Genomic DNA, 20729 nt, shown 5'->3' on the forward strand with positions numbered 1-20729 from the left:
TTCCAAAACTCTTGGATTTACCTCCTTAACAATCCCATCCATAAACAAATTAAACAACCATGGAGACATCACACACCCCTGCTGCAAACCTACATTCACAGAAAAACAATCACTTTCCTCTCTTCCTACACGTACACATGCCTTACATCCTCGATAAAAACTTTTCATTGCTTCTAACAACTTGCCTCCCACACCATATATTCTTAATACCTTCCACAGAGCATCTCCATCAACTCCCGGTCAACTATCAACTATCATATGCCTTCTCCAGATCCATAAATGCTACATACAAATCCATTTGCTTTTCTAAGTATTTCTCAAATACATTCTTCAAAGCAAACACCTGATCCACACATCTTCTACCACTTCTGAAACCACACAGCTCTTCCCCAGTCTGATGCTCTGTACATGCCTTCACCCTCTCAATCAATACCCTCCCATATAATTTACCAGGAATGCTTAACAAACTTATACCTCTGTAATTTGAGCACTCACTCTAATCCCCTTTGCCTTTGTACATTGGCACTATGCAAGCATTCCGCCAATCCTCAGGCACCTCACCATGAATCATACATACATTAAATAACCTTACCAACCAGTCAACAATACAGTCACCAATAACCTTGCTATATATATATATATCTTTCTTTCTTTCATACTATTCGCCATTTCCCGCATTAGCGAGGTAGCGTTGAGAACAGAGGACTGGGCCCTTGAGGGAATATCCTCACCTGGGCCCCTTCTCTGTTCCCTCTTTTGGAAAATTAAAAAAAAAAGTGAGAGGGGAGGATTTCCAGCCCCCCGCTCCCTCCCCTTTTAGTCGCCTTCTACGACACGCAGGGAATACGTGGGAAGTATTCTTTCTCCCCAATCCCCAGGGATAATATATATATATATATATATATATATATATATATATATATATATATATATATATATATATATATATATATATATATATATACCATTATGTGACATTCATTTGTTCATGGTTCCATCCGCTGCCAGATCCACTCCCAGATATCTAAAACACTTCACTTCCTCCAGTTTTTCTCCATTCAAACTCACCTCCCAATTGACTTGACCCTCAACCCTACTGTACCTAATAACCTTCCTCTTATTCACATTTACTCTTAACTTTCTTCTTTCACACACTTTACCAAACTCAGTCACCAGCTTCTGCAGTTTCTCACATGAATCAGCCACCAGCGCTGTATCATCAGCGAACAACAACTGACTCACTTCCCAAGCTCTCTCATCCCCAACAGACTTCATACTTGCCCCTCTTTCCAAAACTCTTGCATTCACCTCCCTAACAACCCCATCCATAAACAAATTAAACAACCATGGAGACATCACCCACCCCTGCCGCAAACCTACATTCACTGAGAACCAATCACTTTCCTCTCTTCCTACACGTACACATGCCTTACATCCTCGATAAAAACTTTTCACTGCTTCTAACAACTTGCCTCCCACACCATATATTCTTAATACCTTCCACAGAGCATCTCTATCAACTCTATCATATGCCTTCTCCAGATCCATAAATGCTACATACAAATCCATTTGCTTTTCTAAGTATTTCTCACATACATTCTTCAAAGCAAACACCTGATCCACACATCCTCTACCACTTCTGAAACCACACTGCTCTTCCCCAATCTGATGCTCTGTACATGCCTTCACCCTCTCAATCAATACCCTCCCATATAATTTTCCTGGAATACTCAACAAACTTATACGTCTGTAATTTGAGCACTCACTCTTATCCCCTTTGCCTTTGTACAATGGCACTATGCACGCATTCCGCCAATCCTCAGGAACCTCAACGTGTCATACATACATTAAATAACCTTACCAACCAGTCAACAATACAGTCACCCCCTTTTTTAATAAATTCCACTGCAATACCATCCAAACCTGCTGCCTTGCTGGCTTTCATCTTCTGCAAAGCTTTTACTACCTCTTCTCTGTTTACCAAATCATTTTCCCTAACCCTCTTACTTTGCACACCACCTCGACCAAAACACCCTATACCTGCCACTCTATCATCAAACACATTCAACAAACCTTCAAAATACTCACTCCATCTCCTTCTCACATCACCACTACTTGTTATCACCTCCCCATTTGCGCCCTTCACTGAAGTTCCCATTTGCTCCCTTGTCTTACGCACTTTATTTACCTCCTTCCAGAACATCTTTTTATTCTCCCTAAAATTTGATGATACTCTCTAACCCCAACTCTCATTTGCCCTTTTTTTCACCTCTTGCACCTTTCTCTTGACCTCCTGTCTCTTTCTTTTATACGTCTCCCACTCAACTGCATTTTTTCCCTGCAAAAACCGTCCAAATATATATATTTTTTTTTTTTTTTTTTTTTTTTTTTATACTTTGTCGCTGTCTCCCGCGTTTGCGAGGTAGCGCAAGGAAACAGACGAAAGAAATGGCCCAACCCCCCCCCATACACATGTATATACATACGTCCACACACGCAAATATACATACCTACACAGCTTTCCATGGTTTACCCCAGACGCTTCACATGCCTTGATTCAATCCACTGACAGCACGTCAACCCCGGTATACCACATCGCTCCAATTCACTCTATCCCTTGCCCTCCTTTCACCCTCCTGCATGTTCAGGCCCCGATCACACAAAATCTTTTTCACTCCATCTTTCCACCTCCAATTTGGTCTCCCTCTTCTCCTCGTTCCCTCCACCTCCGACACATATATCCTCTTGGTCAATCTTTCCTCACTCATTCTCTCCATGTGCCCAAACCACTTCAAAACACCCTCTTCTGCTCTCTCAACCATGCTCTTTTTATTTCCACACATCTCTCTTACCCTTACGTTACTCACTCGATCAAACCACCTCACACCAAACATTGTCCTCAAACATCTCATTTCCAGCACATCCATCCTCCTGCGCACAACTCTATCCATAGCCCACGCCTCGCAACCATACAACATTGTTGGAACCACTATTCCTTCAAACATACCCATTTTTGCTTTCCGAGATAATGTTCTCGACTTCCACACATTCTTCAAGGCCCCCAGAATTTTCGCCCCCTCCCCCACCCTATGATCCACTTCCGCTTCCATGGTTCCATCCGCTGCCAGATCCACTCCCAGATATCTAAAACACTTCACTTCCTCCAGTTTTTCTCCATTCAAACTCACCTCCCAATTGACTTGACCCTCAACCCTACTGTACCTAATAACCTTGCTCTTATTCACATTTACTCTTAACTCTCTTCTTCCACACACTTTACCAAACTCAGTCACCAGCTTCTGCAGTTTCTCACATGAATCAGCCACCAGCGCTGTATCATCAGCGAACAACAACTGACTCACTTCCCAAGCTCTCTCATCCCCAACAGACTTCATACTTGCCCCTCTTTCCAAAACTCTTGCATTTACCTCCCTAACAACCCCATCCATAAACAAATTAAACAACCATGGAGACATCACACACCCCTGCCGCAAACCTACATTCACTGAGAACCAATCACTTTCCTCTCTTCCTACATGTACACATGCCTTACATCCTCGATAAAAACTTTTCACTGCTTCTAACAACTTTCCTCCCACACCATATATTCTTAATACCTTCCACAGAGCATCTCTATCAACTCTATCATATGCCTTCTCCAGATCCATAAATGCTACATACAAATCCATTTGCTTTTCTAAGTATTTCTCACATACATTCTTCAAAGCAAACACCTGATCCACACATCCTCTACCACTTCTGAAACCACACTGCTCTTCCCCAATCTGATGCTCTGTACATGCCTTCACCCTCTCAATCAATACCCTCCCATATAATTTACCAGGAATACTCAACAAACTTATACCTCTGTAATTTGAGCACTCACTCTTATCCCCTTTGCCTTTGTACAATGGCACTATGCACGCATTCCGCCAATCCTCAGGCACCTCACCATGAGTCATACATACATTAAATAACCTTACCAACCAGTCAACAATACAGTCACCCCCTTTTTTTAATAAATTCCACTGCAATACCATCCAAACCTGCTGCCTTGCCGGCTTTCATCTTCCGCAAAGCTTTCACTACCTCTTCTCTGTTTACCAAATCATTTTCCCTAACCCTCTCACTTTGCACACCACCTCGACCAAAACACCCTATATCTGCCACTCTATCATCAAACACATTCAACAAACCTTCAAAATATTTTTTTTTTTTTTTTTTTTTTTTTTTTTTTTTTTTATACTTTATATATATATATATATATATATATATATATATATATATATATATATATATATATATAAAAAGAATAGACTTGCATACTTAGCATTGGCCAGTTTAGTAGAAAATTTTTCTTTCATAACCTAGGATGGTTGTCTTAATTCTTAGGGAATCGTTTTCATAAATGAAAAAAAGCTTAATGTGTGCACTGGAGGGTGGGTGAATAAATCCTTTGTGCACTGAAAGGATTAGTTGTATTACCAGAGAATAGTTTTCAAGAGATGGCAAGATCATGATTGATTGTGGATATAGTTAAATCAAGTTTCGGTGTTTATTTTCGATATAATGAGGTATAATTTCAGATGTGTTTTATTAATGTTCTGTTTTTTATTTATTTGGAAAAGCATTACTTTATGTAAGAAATCCCTTGTACTTATGTATCATTCAGCTTCCAAGTGGAAGAGGAATTTCTTCCCAGTATCTTTAAAGGTTTTCATTTACTAAAGATTGATACTGTCTTTTACAGAATTAATCAACAAAATAATACTGGAATTATAGAAAGCCTGTACTAAGGCCTCTAGCTTGATTGGAACTCCAATAAAAATTAGCGATGTATAATTTTTCATGTATCAGTATGATTTTCAGGTGGTCAGTTTCCGTAATACTGTTTTCCTTTTACAGCTGCAAAAGTAGATGAATCAGAAGGAGATGAGGCAGAAGTTGAGGCTCCAAACACAGTAAGCCGAGGTAGTCGTGACCAGCTTGACCCTGGAACACCTCACACCCCAGGTCTGAGTTTGGTTGGAACTGGTCTCAGTGGGAGCATGAATAGTGCCACAGCAACCGCTGCTGCTCGAATGACAGGAGATCACAGTCATGTGGGATCTCAGGTTGTTATTACCCTTACAAAGGATGACTCTAAGACTATTACCAAAGGTAAAGGATATGAAACAATTAGTGAGAAGACTATGTGCAAGTTTACTGCTTTGTAGGTGTAACACCATGATAGTTATTTTCAGGTTAATCATATTACTTAAAATTTGCTCATGGGCACTGTATTTTAGTGCGTATATGACACATTCAGAAGAATTTGTTTCTCAGGCATCGGTTTACTACATTTTACTTTTTTCTTAAACTCATATCATTACTGAAAAAATAATTGACAAAATGAGAGAAATTGTGCATAAACCAATATCTCTTGATGAAAATTTCATTTTGGTATAAAGCTTAGTGGCAATGAGATTGTATGAAAGCTTGAGAAAATTCTTTCTTCCATGTGATTGTATTGTTTTAGAAATAATTCATGAACATGGACAAAAATAAGATCAAATAAGTTAATAGTAATGATAATATTATAGGGCCTGAAGATTATTTATAATCTTATTTGTTAACAGATCGTGGGATTATACGACAAGCTTCAACCACAGAGTACTTACCAGGAATGCTTCACACAGCTTCTCCTCCAGGTCTTCTGCCTCGATGGGCTTCCTGGTCTCTCTGTTGTCTTGGTCCTTCTTCCCTTTATTCACACAATGCTGGTATGTTAATTTCCTACCATCCAAACATTGATTATAATTAAGGTGACTGTTAAAAGTCTAACTCAGCTTGCTCTTGACTGGAATTCCATCATCTTTGATAAAAAGAGATACTGTATGTTGTGGTGTGTTTGGGTAGATTATTTCACTTGGTATTCTGTACAAGTCTGTGCACACATCATAATTGTCTTAGCCAGGTGCAAAATAAAGTTTATTATCTTCAAAGTATTTTGTGAATTCATTATTGGAATGTGTGGGAATAAAGTAGATAAAAGCCATTTTTAAATTACTTAGTGATACATATCAAGTTATGATATTGTTGGAACCACTTTTCCCTCAAACATACCCATTTTTGCTCTCCGAGATAACATTCTCTCTTTCCACACATTCTTTATCACTCCCAGAACTTTCGTCCCTTCCCCCGCCCTATGACTCACTTCCGCTTCCATGGGTCCATTCACTGCCAAGTCTACTCCCAGCTATCGGAAACACTTCACTTCTTCCAATTTTTCTCCATTCAGACTTGTATCCCAGCTAGTCCCTCAACCCTGCTGACCCTAATAACCTTGCTCTTATTCACATTTACTCTCAATGTCCTCCTTTTACATGCAAGGCATTGGCTATATAGGGTTGTATAGAGGAGGGTGGATGTGTTGGAAATGAAATGTTTGAGGACAGTATATGATGTGAGGTGGTTTGATCGAGTAAGTAATGAAAGGGTAAGAGAGAGATGTGGTAGTAAAAAGAGTGTGGTTGAGAGACCTGAAGAGGGTATGCTGAAATGAGTTGGACTTATGGAGAGATTGAGTAAGGAAAAGTTGACAAAAAGGATATATGTGTTAGAAGTTGAGAGAAGAATGAAAATGGGAGGACCAAATTTGTGGAATGAAAAAGATTTTGAGCAATCAGGGCCTGAGCATGCAGGAGGTTGAAAGGTAGAGCAAATTGGAATGGTGTGGTATGCTGGAATTAATGTGCTGTCAGTGAACTGAACTAGGACTTTTGAAGCATTTGGGATGAACCATGGAAAGGTCAGTGGGACCTAGCTGCAGACAGGGAGCTGTGGTTTCGATGCATTACATATGACATTCAGAGGACGGATGTGAGTGGACATGGCCTTTCTTTATGTGTTCTTGGTGCTACCTTGATAATGCAGGAAGTAGCAACCAAGAATGAAAAGAAATAAAAAATTTCTGTACTTGATATGACAATGTAAAATGTTTCATCATATTTAGTGTATTATTGAGAACAAAAATATGCTCTTTCAAAATTGAAATTTGAAATATAGAAAGGCTTTTATCTTTGAAATGATAGTGTATACCATATGATGGTTCCTTTGGCTGATATTGTAATTATTATTATTATTATTATTATTATTATTATTATTATTATTATTATTATTATTATTATACATAATCGCTGTTTCCCGTGTCAGTGAGGTAGCACCAGGAAACAGACGAAGAATGTCCCATCCACTCGTACACATATATGTACATAAATGCTTACGTATGCACATATACATTCATATACATATCAACATATACATACATGTACATACACATACACAGACATTACATATATATATATACTTGTTCATATTCATACTTACTTGCCCTCATCCATTCCTGTTGCTACTCCGCCTTACAGAAAAACTGCATAACTATCCCCTGCATCAGCAAAGTAGCGTCAGGAAAACAGACAAAAATGGCTACATTTGTTTACACTCAGTCTCTAGCTTTCTTGTGTTATGCACCAAAACCACAGCTCCCTGTCCACTTCCAGGCCCCACAGACCTTTCCATGGTTTACCCCAGATGCTTCACATACCCTGGTTTAGTCCATTGATTGCATGTCTTCCCTGGTATACCACATTCACTCCAGTCCTTGCACACCTCTTACCCTCCTGTATGTTCAGGCCCCGATTGCTCAAAATCTTTTTCACTCCATCCATCCACCTCCAGTTTGGTCTCTTACTTCTTCTTCCCTCCGCCTCTGACACATATATCCTCTTTGTCAATCTTTCCTCACTCATTCTCCCCATATGTCCAAACCATTTCAACACACCCTCTTCTGCTCTCTCAACCATGCTCTTTTTATTTCCACACCTCTCTTACCCTTACATTACTTATTTATCAAACCACCTCACACCAAATACTTCCCTCAAACATTTCATTTCCAACACATCTACAACCCTATCCATAGCCCATGCCTTGCAACCATATAACATTGTTGGAACTTCTATTCCTTCAAACATACCCATTTTTGCTCTCCAAGATAATGCTCTTTCCCTCCACACATTCTTCATTGCTCCCAGAAGCTTCACCCCCTCCCCGACCTTGTGACTCACATCCACTTTCATAGTTCCATCCACTGCTAAGTCCACTACATGGTATCTAAAACACTTCACTTCCTCCAGTTTTTCTCCATTCAAACTTACATCCCCATTGCCTTGTCCCTCAACCCTACATAATATCCTTGCTCTTATTCACATTTACTCTCAACTTTCTCCTTTCACACGCTTTTCCAAACTTGGTCACCAACCTCTACAGTTTCTCTCACTAATCAGCCACTAGAGCTGTATCATCTGCAAACAACAGCTGGCTTACTTTCCAGGCCTTCTCATCCACAACAGACTGCATACTTGCCACTCTCTCCAAAAGTCTTGCATTTACCTCCCTAACCACCTCATCCATAAACAAATTAAACCCCTGCCACAGCCTGACACTCACTGGGAACCAATCTTTTTCCTCTCTTCCTACTTGTACACATGCCTTACATCCTTGGTACAACTTTTCACTGCTTCTAACAACTTACCTCCCGCACCAAATACTTTTAAAACCTTCCACAAAACATCTCTATCAACCCTATCATATGCCTTCTCCAGATCCATAAATGCAACGTACAAATCCATTTGTTTTTCTAAGTTTTTTGCACATACATTCTTCAAAGCAAACACCTGATCCACATATCCTTTACTACATCTGAAACCACACTGCTCTGATCCACATATCCTTTACTACATCTGAAACCACACTGCTCTTCCCCAATCTGATGCTATGTACATGCCTTCTCCCTCTCAATCAGTACCCTCCCATATAATATCCCAGGAATGCTCAACAAACTTATACCTCTGTAGTTTGAACACTCACCTTTATCCCCTTTGCCTTTGTACAATGGCACTACGCATGCATTCCGCCAATCCTCAGGCTTTTCACCATGGTCCATACATACATTGGATATCCTTACCAACCAACAACACAGTCAACCCCTTTTTCAATAAATCCCACTGCAATACCATCCAAACCTGCTGCCTTGCCAGATTTTATCTTCCGCAAAGCTTTCACTACCCTTTCTCTCTTCACCAAACCATTGTCCCTGACCCTCATTTCACATATCACCCAAACCAAAACACCCTGTATCTGCCGCTCTATCATCAAACACATTCAACAAACCTTCAAAATACCCACTCATCTCCTAACTTCATCACTACCTGTTATCACTTCCCGACTTGCCCCCTTTACTGATGTTCCCATTTGTTCTCTTGTCTTATGCATGTTATTAACTCCTTCCAAAATGTCTTTTTATTCTCCCTATTAGTCTACTCTCATTTGCCCTCCTTTTCATCTCTTGTACCTTTCTCTTGACCTCTTGCCGCTTTCTTTTATACATCTCCCCGTCACTTGCACTACTTCCCTGCAAGTATCATCCAAATTCCTCTCTTTTCTCTTTCACTAACAACCTTACTTCTTCATCCCACCTCTCACTAGCCTTTCTAATCTGCCCACCTCCCATCTTTCTCATGCCACATGCATTTTTTGCCCAAGCCATCACTGTTTCTCTAAACATATCCCATTCTCACCCACTCCCCTCACTTCATTTGCTCTCACCTTTTTCCATTCTCCATTCTGTACTCAGTCTCTCCTAGTACTTCCTCACACAAGTCTCCTTTCCAAGCTCACTTACCACTTTCTTCTCCCCAACATTCTCTCTTCTTTTCTGAAAACCTCTACAAATCTTCACCTTTGCCTCCAGAAGATAGTGATCAGACATCCCTCCAGCTGCCCCTCTCAGTGCATGAACATACAAAAGTCTCTTTTACACACCTATCAACTAACATGTAATCCAATAATGCCCTTTGACCATCTCTCCTACCCACATATGTATACTTATGTATGTCTCTCTTTTTAAATCAGGTTTTCCCAATCACCAGTCTTTTTTCAGCACACAAATCCACATGCTCTTCACTATTTCTGTTTTGAGTACCCCATGACACCAGTCATACCCTCAACTGCCACATTACTCACCTTTGCATTTAAATCACCCATCACTATAACCCCGTCTCGTGCATCAAAGCTGCTAATACACTCTCTCAGCTACTCCCAAAACACTTGCCTCTCATGATCTTTCTTCTCATGGCCAGGTGCATAGGCACCAATAATCACCCATCTTTCGCCATCCACTTTCAGTTTTACCCACAACAGTCTAGAATTTCCTTTCTTACACTCTATCACATATTCCCACAACTCCTGTAAGTAATCATGTAGTATTTTAAACATGTAATCATTTGAGTGATAATTACAGTACTTGAATAGCTCTCAAACATTATTTGAACCCCAGAATTGCATTCAGTGTGAAAAATAGGCCTTAAGCTGTGGTTTTGATGCAAATATATTTTCTGAAGAGGAGCAAAACATAAAGGTAACAGTTCTGGGTATTTTTCAGGCAAAAAGAACTTTTCTTTGATAACTGGAGTAAAACTAATGGCAAAACTTCTGTATTTAAAATGATGATTGAAGTGTATATCACTGTAGTTATTGCATCAGCATGAGAATTGTGATGTAATTGTTATATCATCGTGTTTTTGTCAGTGTTGCAGTACTGTTAGTGTGAGGATGTTGGTAGCAGTATTGGAGGAGTGCAAATTGGTGAAAAATGTGGTTTCAGTTTGTATTTCTTTCTCTTATTCTTTATTTATAACAGTAACAAGTATAACGGGGTTCAGATATGTAATTTCCCCTCCATCAAATTGGTCCCATGACAGGTTATGTGTGTGTTGTATGATCGGTGACAAACTGAAAACTCTTTGGTTTATGCATTGATATGTCATATTCAGCTTGATGTAAGAAATGTAATTTCATTTCTTCATCTCTGCATTTGTTATAAAAAACAATACAATGAAGCATTTTTCTCAGCCAGCCACCACAAATTTTACAACAGAAAACGTGATGCACTTGTTCATTTACGAAAAAATACTATATGCTACATGTCAGATATTGCTACTGTCCACTAGAAAGGGTCAAGACATTTAAATCCACAGTTGGCAGTTAAGAAATTTAGGAATAAATGTACATATAGTTCAGTAATGTTAATTTTGCATCAATTTTTCAGGTATCTGTGATCAACCAGGATTCTTGCCAGGGACAAATTTCCTTCTACCATGGGATGTAACTGTGAAAATAGAAGATCGAGACAAGTGGCCAGCCATTGCTGATACCCTTGGCAAAAAAGCATTGCTTTTGAAAAACAAGAAAATCAGAGTAGGAGGTGAGTTGTTAAAATAAAATTTCTTTTTTAGCATATCAGTTGATGGTTAGTAGCTTCTATGTATCATTTAGACATGGTATATGATTATACATAGAAAACGAGAAAATATGGTGCCCCCTAAAAGTCAAACTGCCAGTTTTTAGATATTAAACAGCAACATAACCACAAGTTTTCTCTATTTTGGATTTCTTTCTGATTTTAAAGAACTGCTCTATGTTGACATTGTTGTGGCCTCATTGGAATTTATGTATTGCAGTAATTTTCCCTTTTATTGTCTCTTCTTCCAAATGGGCTGATTTATGGAGGGAAATTGAGAAAGCCATGCTTTCTCAATTTCTCTCTGTAATTTATGCTACCCATTTCTATTTATATATCTATATCTCTGACACGTGTTGTAACTGGAACTCCCTCAAGGGGGGTGGCCTTGGCAATAGAGACTCCATAACTAGTGAACTCCAGTGCCACTTCTTAGCCTTTAGTGCTTACCCTTAACAAGCCACTGGCAGAGGGCAACTTTAGCACAGTGTTTGCAAAGGCTCCTTCGTAATATTCCTACTGACCACTACTACCTAATGCTTCTGCCTACTACTTCAACCTAATGTTTCTACCTAATGCTCCTGCCTAAATGTTTCTATCTACTACTGCTATCTACTGCTCCTACCATTTTGCCATAAGGCAAGGCTAGTGCACAGTGCTCACCTCAGAAAAATCTAGATACAAAGAATAAGCTGTGTGAGTCAAGTGTTGTCTAATGTTATGTGCAACAAGGAAAGATTGTTTGTTTGTAGACAGAAAGCCAGTAGTCCACATGTGGGTGAGGTAGAAAGGAAAGACAGCTTCCTGGGTCAGAGCAGTGCAACTTGACAATCCATTGAAGTGCTGGCTCACTATGTAGCGTCAGGAAAACAGACAAAAATGGCTACATTTGTTCACACTCAGTCTCTAGCTTTCTTGTGTTATGCACCAAAACCACAGCTCCCTGTCCACTTCCAGGCCCCACAGACCTTTCCATGGTTTACCCCAGATGCTTCACATACCCTGGTTTAGTCCATTGATTGCATGTCTTCCCTGGTATACCACATTCACTCCAGTCCTTGCACACCTCTTACCCTCCTGTATGTTCAGGCCCCGATTGCTCAAAATCTTTTTCACTCCATCCATCCACCTCCAGTTTGGTCTCTTACTTCTTCTTCCCTCCGCCTCTGACACATATATCCTATTTGTCAATCTTTCCTCACTCATTCTCCCCATATGTCCAAACCATTTCAACACACCCTCTTCTGCTCTCTCAACCATGCTCTTTTTATTTCCACACCTCTCTTACCCTTACATTACTTACTTATCAAACCACCTCACACCAAATACTTCCCTCAAACATTTCATTTCCAACACATCTACAACCCTATCCATAGCCCATGCCTTGCAACCATATAACATTGTTGGAACTTCTATTCCTTCAAACATACCCATTTTTGCTCTCCAAGATAATGCTCTTTCCCTCCACACATTCTTCATTGCTCCCAGAAGCTTCACCCCCTCCCCGAACCCTGTGACTCACATCCACTTTCATAGTTCCATCCACTGCTAAGTCCACTACATGGTATCTAAAACACTTCACTTCCTCCAGTTTTTCTCCATTCAAACTTACATCCCCATTACCTTGTCCCTCAACCCTACATAATATCCTTGCTCTTATTCACATTTACTCTCAACTTTCTCCTTTCACACGCTTTTCCAAACTTGGTCACCAACCTCTACAGTTTCTCTCACTAATCAGCCACTAGAGCTGTATCATCTGCAAACAACAGCTGGCTTACTTTCCAGGCCTTCTCATCCACAACAGACTGCATACTTGCCACTCTCTCCAAAAGTCTTGCATTTACCTCCCTAACCACCCCATCCATAAACAAATTAAACCCCTGCCACAGCCTGACACTCACTGGGAACCAATCTTTTTCCTCTCTTCCTACTTGTACACATGCCTTACATCCTTGGTACAACTTTTCACTGCTTCTAGCAACTTACCTCCTGCACCAAATACTTTTAAAACCTTCCACAAAACATCTCTATCAACCCTATCATATGCCTTCTCCAGATCCATAAATGCAACGTACAAATCCATTTGTTTTTCTAAGTTTTTTGTACATACATTCTTCAAAGCAAACACCTGATCCACATATCCTTTACTACATCTGAAACCACACTGCTCTGATCCACATATCCTTTACTACATCTGAAACCACACTGCTCTTCCCCAATCTGATGCTATGTACATGCCTTCTCCCTCTCAATCAATACCCTCCCATATAATATCCCAGGAATGCTCAACAAACTTATACCTCTGTAGTTTGAACACTCACCTTTATCCCCTTTGCCTTTGTACAATGGCACTACGCATGCATTCCGCCAATCCTCAGGCTTTTCACCATGGTCCATACATACATTGGATATCCTTACCAACCAACAACACAGTCAACCCCTTTTTCAATAAATTCCACTGCAATACCATCCAAACCTGCTGCCTTGCCAGATTTTATCTTCCGCAAAGCTTTCACTATCCTTTCTCTCTTCACCAAACCATTGTCCCTGACCCTCATTTCACATATCACCCAAACCAAAACACCCTGTATCTGCCGCTCTATCATCAAACACATTCAACAAACCTTCAAAATACCCACTCATCTCCTAACTTCATCACTACCTGTTATCACTTCCCGACTTGCCCCCTTTACCGATGTTCCCATTTGTTCTCTTGTCTTATGCATGTTATTAACTCCTTCCAAAATGTCTTTTTATTCTCCCTAGTAGTCTACTCTCATTTGCCCTCCTTTTCATCTCTTGTACCTTTCTCTTGACCTCTTGCTGCTTTCTTTTATACATCTCCCCGTCACTTGCACTACTTCCCTGCAAGTATCATCCAAATTCCTCTCTTTTCTCTTTCACTAACAACCTTACTTCTTCATCCCACCTCTCACTAGCCTTTCTAATCTGCCCACCTCCCATCTTTCTCATGCCACATGCATTTTTTGCCCAAGCCATCACTGTTTCTCTAAACATATCCCATTCTCACCCACTCCCCTCACTTCATTTGCTCTCACCTTTTTCCATTCTCCATTCTGTGCTCAGTCTCTCCTAGTACTTCCTCACACAAGTCTCCTTTCCAAGCTCACTTACCACTTTCTTCTCCCCAACATTCTCTCTTCTTTTCTGAAAACCTCTACAAATCTTCACCTTTGCCTCCAGAAGATAGTGATCAGACATCCCTCCAGCTGCCCCTCTCAGTGCATGAACATACAAAAGTCTCTTTTACACACCTATCAACTAACATGTAATCCAATAATGCCCTTTGACCATCTCTCCTACCCACATATGTATACTTATGTATGTCTCTCTTTTTAAATCAGGTTTTCCCAATCACCAGTCTTTTTTCAGCACACAATTCCACATGCTCTTCACCATTTCTTTTTTGAGTACCCCATGACACCAGTCATACCCTCAACTGCCACATTACTCACCTTTGCATTTAAATCACCCATCACTATAACCCCGTCTCGTGCATCAAAGCTGCTAATACACTCTCTCAGCTACTCCCAAAACACTTGCCTCTCATGATCTTTCTTCTCATGGCCAGGTGCATAGGCACCAATAATCACCCATCTTTCGCCATCCACTTTCAGTTTTACCCACAACAGTCTAGAATTTCCTTTCTTACACTCTATCACATATTCCCACAACTCCTGTAAGTAATCATGTAGTATTTTAAACATGTAATCATTTGAGTGATAATTACAGTACTTGAATAGCTCTCAAACATTATTTGAACCCCAGAATTGCATTCAGTGTGAAAAATAGGCCTTAAGCTATGGTTTTGATGCAAATATATTTTCTGAAGAGGAGCAAAACATAAAGGTAACAGTTCTGGGTATTTTTCAGGCAAAAAGAACTTTTCTTTGATAACTGGAGTAAAACTAATGGCAAAACTTCTGTATTTAAAATGATGATTGAAGTGTATATCAGTGTAGTTATTGCATCAGCATGAGAATTGTGATGTAATTGTTATATCATCGTGTTTTTGTCAGTGTTGCAGTACTGTTAGTGTGAGGATGTTGGTAGCAGTATTGGAGGAGTGCAAATTGATGAAAAATGTGGTTTCAGTTTGTATTTCTTTCTCTTATTCTTTATTTATAACAGTAACAAGTATAACTGGGTTCAGATATGTAATTTCCCCTCCATCAAATTGGTCCCATGACAGGTTATGTGTGTGTTGTATGATCGGTGACAAACTGAAAACTCTTTGGTTTATGCATTGATATGTCATATTCAGCTTGATGTAAGAAATGTAATTTCATTTCTTCATCTCTGCATTTGTTATAAAAAACAATACAATGAAGCATTTTTCTCAGCCAGCCACCACAAATTTTACAACAGAAAACATGATGCACTTGTTCATTTACGAAAAAATACTATATGCTACATGTCAGATATTGCTACTGTCCACTAGAAAAGGTCAAGAAATTTAAATCCACAGTTGGCAGTTAAGAAATTTAGGAATAAATGTACATATAGTTCAGTAATGTTAATTTTGCATCAATTTTTCAGGTATCTGTGATCAACCAGGATTCTTGCCGGGGACAAATTTCCTTCTACCATGGGATGTAACTGTGAAAATAGAAGATCGAGACAAGTGGCCAGCCATTGCTGATACCCTTGGCAAAAAAGCATTGCTTTTGAAAAACAAGAAAATCAGAGTAGGAGGTGAGTTGTTAAATAAAATTTCTTTTTTAGCATATCAGTTGATGGTTAGTAGCTTCTATGTATCATTTAGACATGGTATATGATTATACATAGAAAACGAGAAAATATGGTGCCCCCTAAAAGTCAAACTGCCAGTTTTTAGATATTAAACAGCAACATAACCACAAGTTTTCTCTATTTTGGATTTCTTTCTGATTTTAAAGAACTGCTCTATGTTGACATTGTTGTGGCCTCATTGGAATTTATGTATTGCAGTAATTTTCCCTTTTATTGTCTCTTCTTCCAAATGGGCTGATTTATGGAGGGAAATTGAGAAAGCCATGCTTTCTCAATTTCTCTCTGTAATTTATGCTACCCAGTTCTATTTATATATCTATATCTCTGACACGTGTTGTAACTGGAACTCCCTCAAGGGGGGTGGCCATGGCAATAGAGACTCCATAACTAGTGAACTCCAGTGCCACTTCTTAGCCTTTAGTGCTTACCCTTAACAAGCCACTGGCAGAGGGCAACTTTAGCACAGTGTTTGCAAAGGCTCCTTCGTAATATTCCTACTGACCACTACTACCTAATTCTTCTGCCTACTACTTCAACCTAATGTTTCTACCTAATGCTCCTGCCTAAATGTTTCTATCTACTACTGCTATCTACTGCTCCTACCATTTTGCCATAAGGCAAGGCTAGTGCACAGTGCTCACCTCAGAAAAATCTAGATACAAAGAATAAGCTGTGTGAGTCAAGTGTTGTCTAATGTTATGTGCAACAAGGAAAGATTGTTTGTTTGTAGACAGAAAGCCAGTAGTCCACATGTGGGTGAGGTAGAAAGGAAAGACAGTTTCCTGGGTCAGAGCAGTGCAACTTGACAATCCATTGAAGTGCTGGCTCACTATGTAACTGTCACTAATCCTCACAGGCAGGTAGTACTGGTAACATACCTCCTTGGTCTTTGGCTGTCTACCAACTACTACCTACCACCCATTTCCGATATAATTCTTATTATATTTCTTTGGACCTTTTCTAGCACTTCTCTTTGACCCTACGGGCCTACGGGGAAGGATACAGTATTATTATTCTATTATACTTTGTCGCTGTCTCCCGGGTTTGCAAGATAGCGCAAGGAAACAGACGAAAAAATGGCCCAACCCACCCACATAAACATGTATATACATACACGTCCACACACGCACATGTACATACCTATACATTTCATATTTATTTTTATTTATTTATTTTGCTTTGTCGCTGTCTCCTGCGTTAGCGAGGTAGCGCAAGGAAACAGATGAAAGAATGGCCCAACCCGCCCACATACACATGTATATACATACACGTCCACACACGCAAATATACATACCTATACATCTCAATGTACACATATATATACACACACAGACATATACATATATACACATGTACATAATTCATACTGTCTGACTTTATTTCTTCCCATCGCCACCTCGCCACACATGGAATAACAACCCCCTCCCCCCTCATGTGTGCGAGGTAGCGCTAGGAAAGACACCAAAGGCCCCATTCGTTCACACTCAGTCTCTAGCTGTCATGTAATAATGCACCGAAACTACAGCTCCCTTTCCACATCCAGGCCCTACACACTTTCCATGGTTTACCCCAGACGCTTCACATGCCCTGGTTCAATCCATTGACAGCACGTCGACCCCGTTATACCACATCGTTCCAATTCACTCTATTCCTTGCACGCCTTTCACCCTCCTGCATGTTCAGGCCCCGATCACTCAAAATCTTTTTTACTCCATCTTTCCACCTCCAGTTTGGTCTCCCACTTCTCCTCGTTCCATCCACCTCTGACACATATATCCTCTTGGTCAATCTTTCCCCACTCATTCTCTCCATGTGTCCAAACCTTTTCAAAACACCCTCTTCTGCTCTCTCAACCACACTCTTTTTATTTCCACACATCTCTCTCACCCTTACATTACTTACTCGATCAAACCACCTCACACCACATATTGTCCTCAAACATCTCATTTCCAGCACATCCACCCTCCTGCGCACAACTCTGTCCAAAGCCCACACCTCGCAACCATACAACATTGTTGGAACCTCTATTCCTTCAAACATACCCATTTTTGCTTTCCGAGATAATGTTCTCGACTTCCAAACATTCTTCAAGGCTCCCAGAATTTTCGCCAACTCCCCCACCCTATGATTCACTTCCACTTCCATGGTTCCATTTGCTGCCAGATCCTCTCCCAGATATCCAAAACACTTTACTTCCTCCAGTTTTTCTCCATTCAAACTTACCTCCCAGTTGACTTGACCCTCAACCCTACTGTACCTAATAACCTTGCTCTTATTCACATTCACTCTTAACTTTCTTCTTTCACACACTCTACCAATCTCAGTCACCAGCTTCTGCAGTTTCTTATATGAATCAGCCACCAGCGCTGTATCATCAGTGAACAACAACTGACTCACTTCCCAAGCTCTCTCATCCACAACAGACTGCATACTTGCCCCTCTTTCCAAAACTCTTGCATTCACCTCCCTAACAACCCCATCCATACACAAATTAAACAACCATGGAGACATCACACACCCTTGCCGCAAACCTACATTCACTGAGAACCAATAACTTTCCTCTCTTCCTACTCGCACACATGCCTTACATCCTCGATAAAAACTTTTCACTGCTTCTAACAGCTTGCCTCCCACACCATATATTCTTAAAACCTTCCACAGAGCATCTCTATCAACTCTATCATATGCCTTCTCCAGATCCATAAATGCTACATACAAATCCATTTGTTTTTCTAAGTGTTTCTCACATACATTCTTCAAAGCAGACACCTGATCCACACATCCTCTACCACTTCTGAAACCACACTGCTCTTCCCCAATCTGATGCTCTGTACACGCCTTCGCCCTCTCAATCAATACCCTCCCATATAATTTACCAGGAATACTCAACAAACTTATACCTCTGTAATTTGAGCACTCACTCTTATCCCCTTTGCCTTTGTACAATGGCACTATGCACGCATTCCGCCAATCCTCAGGCACCTCACCATGAATAATACATACATTAAATAACCTTACCAACCAGTCAGCAATACAGTCACCCCCTTTTTTAATAAATTCCACGGCAATACCATCCAAACCTGCTGCTTTGCCAGCTTTCATCTTCTGTAAAGCTTTTACTACCTCTTCTCTATTTACCAAATCATTTACCCTAACTCTCTCACTTTGCACACCACCTCGACCAAAACACCCTATATCTGCCACACTATCATCAAACACATTCAACAAACCTTCAAAATACTCACTCCATCTCCTTCTCACATCACCACTACTTGTTATCACCTCCCCATTTGCCCCCTTCATTGAAGTTCCCATTTGCTCCCTTGTCTTACGCACTTTATTTACCTCCTTCCAAAACATCTTTTTATTCTCCCTGAAATTTAATGATACTCTCTCACCCCAACTCTCATTTGCCCTCTTTTTCACCTCTTGCACCTTTCTCTTGACCTCCTGCCTCTTTCTTTTATACCTCTCCCACTCATTTGCATTTTTTCCCTGCAAAAATTGTTCAAATGCCTCTCTCTTCTCTTTCACTAATAATCTTACTTCTTCATCCCACCACTCACTACCTTTTCTAATCAACCCACCTCCCACGCTTCTCATGCCACAAGCATCTTTTGCGCAAGCCATCACTGCTTCCCTAAATACATCCCATTCCTCCCCCACTCCCTTTACCTCCTTTGTTCTCACCTTTTTCCATTCTGTACTCAGTCTCTCCTGGTACTTCCTCACACAAGTCTCCTTCCCAAGCTCACTTACTCTCACCACTCTCTTCACCCCAACATTCTCTCTTCTTTTCTGAAAACCCCCACAAATCTTCACCTTCGCCTCCACAAGATAATGATCAGACATCCCTCCAGTTGCACCTCTCAGCACATTAACATCCAAAAGTCTCTCTTTCGTGCATCTATCAATTAACACGTAATCCAATAATGCTCTCTGGCCATCTTTCCTACTTACATACGTATACTTATGTATATCTCGCTTTTTAAACCAGGTATTCCCAATCACCAGTCCTTTTTCAGCACATAAATGTACAAGCTCATCACACTCATTCAGCTGCTCCCAAAACACTTGCCTCTCATGATCTTTCTTCTCATGCCCCGGTGCATATGCACCAATAATCACCCATCTCTCTCCATCAACTTTCAGTTTTACCCATATCAATCTAGAGTTTACTTTCTTACACCCTATCACTTACTCCCACAACTCCTGATTCAGGAGTAGTGCTACTCCTTTCCTTGCTCTTGTCCTCTCACTAACCCCTGACTTTACTCCCAAGACATTCCCAAACCACTCTTCCCCTTTACCCTTTAGCTTCGTTTCACTCAGAGCCAAAACATCCAGGTTCCTTTCCTCAAACACACTACCTATCTCTCCTTTTTTCTCATCTTGGTTACATCCGCACACATTTAGACACCCCAATCTGAGCCTTCGAGGAGGATGAGCACTCCTTGCGTGACTCCTTCTTCTGTTATGTATACATTTCAATGTATACATATATATACATACACAGACATATAAATATATACACATGCACATAATTCATATTTGCTGCCTTTATTTATTCCGGCCGGCACCCTAACACTCATGAAATGACAACCTTTTCCCCCCT

The 20729-nt window shown here is 40.3% G+C and overlaps 1 protein-coding gene across 4 annotated transcripts in view; it reads left to right on the forward strand.

The window, feature by feature from the left end:
* LOC139749459 (nonsense-mediated mRNA decay factor SMG8) overlaps positions 1-20729 on the forward strand; it is a 138370-nt gene that overhangs the window by 115230 nt on the left and 2411 nt on the right. For 2 of the 4 annotated variants that reach the window (XM_071663355.1, XM_071663356.1), the window contains exons 10-12: positions 4906-5160; positions 5619-5762; positions 15902-16057. In XM_071663355.1, coding sequence (XP_071519456.1) covers positions 4906-5160; positions 5619-5762; positions 15902-16057 — 555 coding nt within the window. Of the gene's footprint in view, positions 1-4905; positions 5161-5618; positions 5763-11146; positions 11536-15901; positions 16058-20729 lie in introns of those variants that run through there. The other 2 variants (XM_071663358.1, XM_071663357.1) reach the window with 2 other exon arrangements.

Source organism: Panulirus ornatus, chromosome 7 (assembly GCF_036320965.1).
Source record: "Panulirus ornatus isolate Po-2019 chromosome 7, ASM3632096v1, whole genome shotgun sequence".
NCBI classification, from domain to species: domain Eukaryota; kingdom Metazoa; phylum Arthropoda; class Malacostraca; order Decapoda; family Palinuridae; genus Panulirus; species Panulirus ornatus.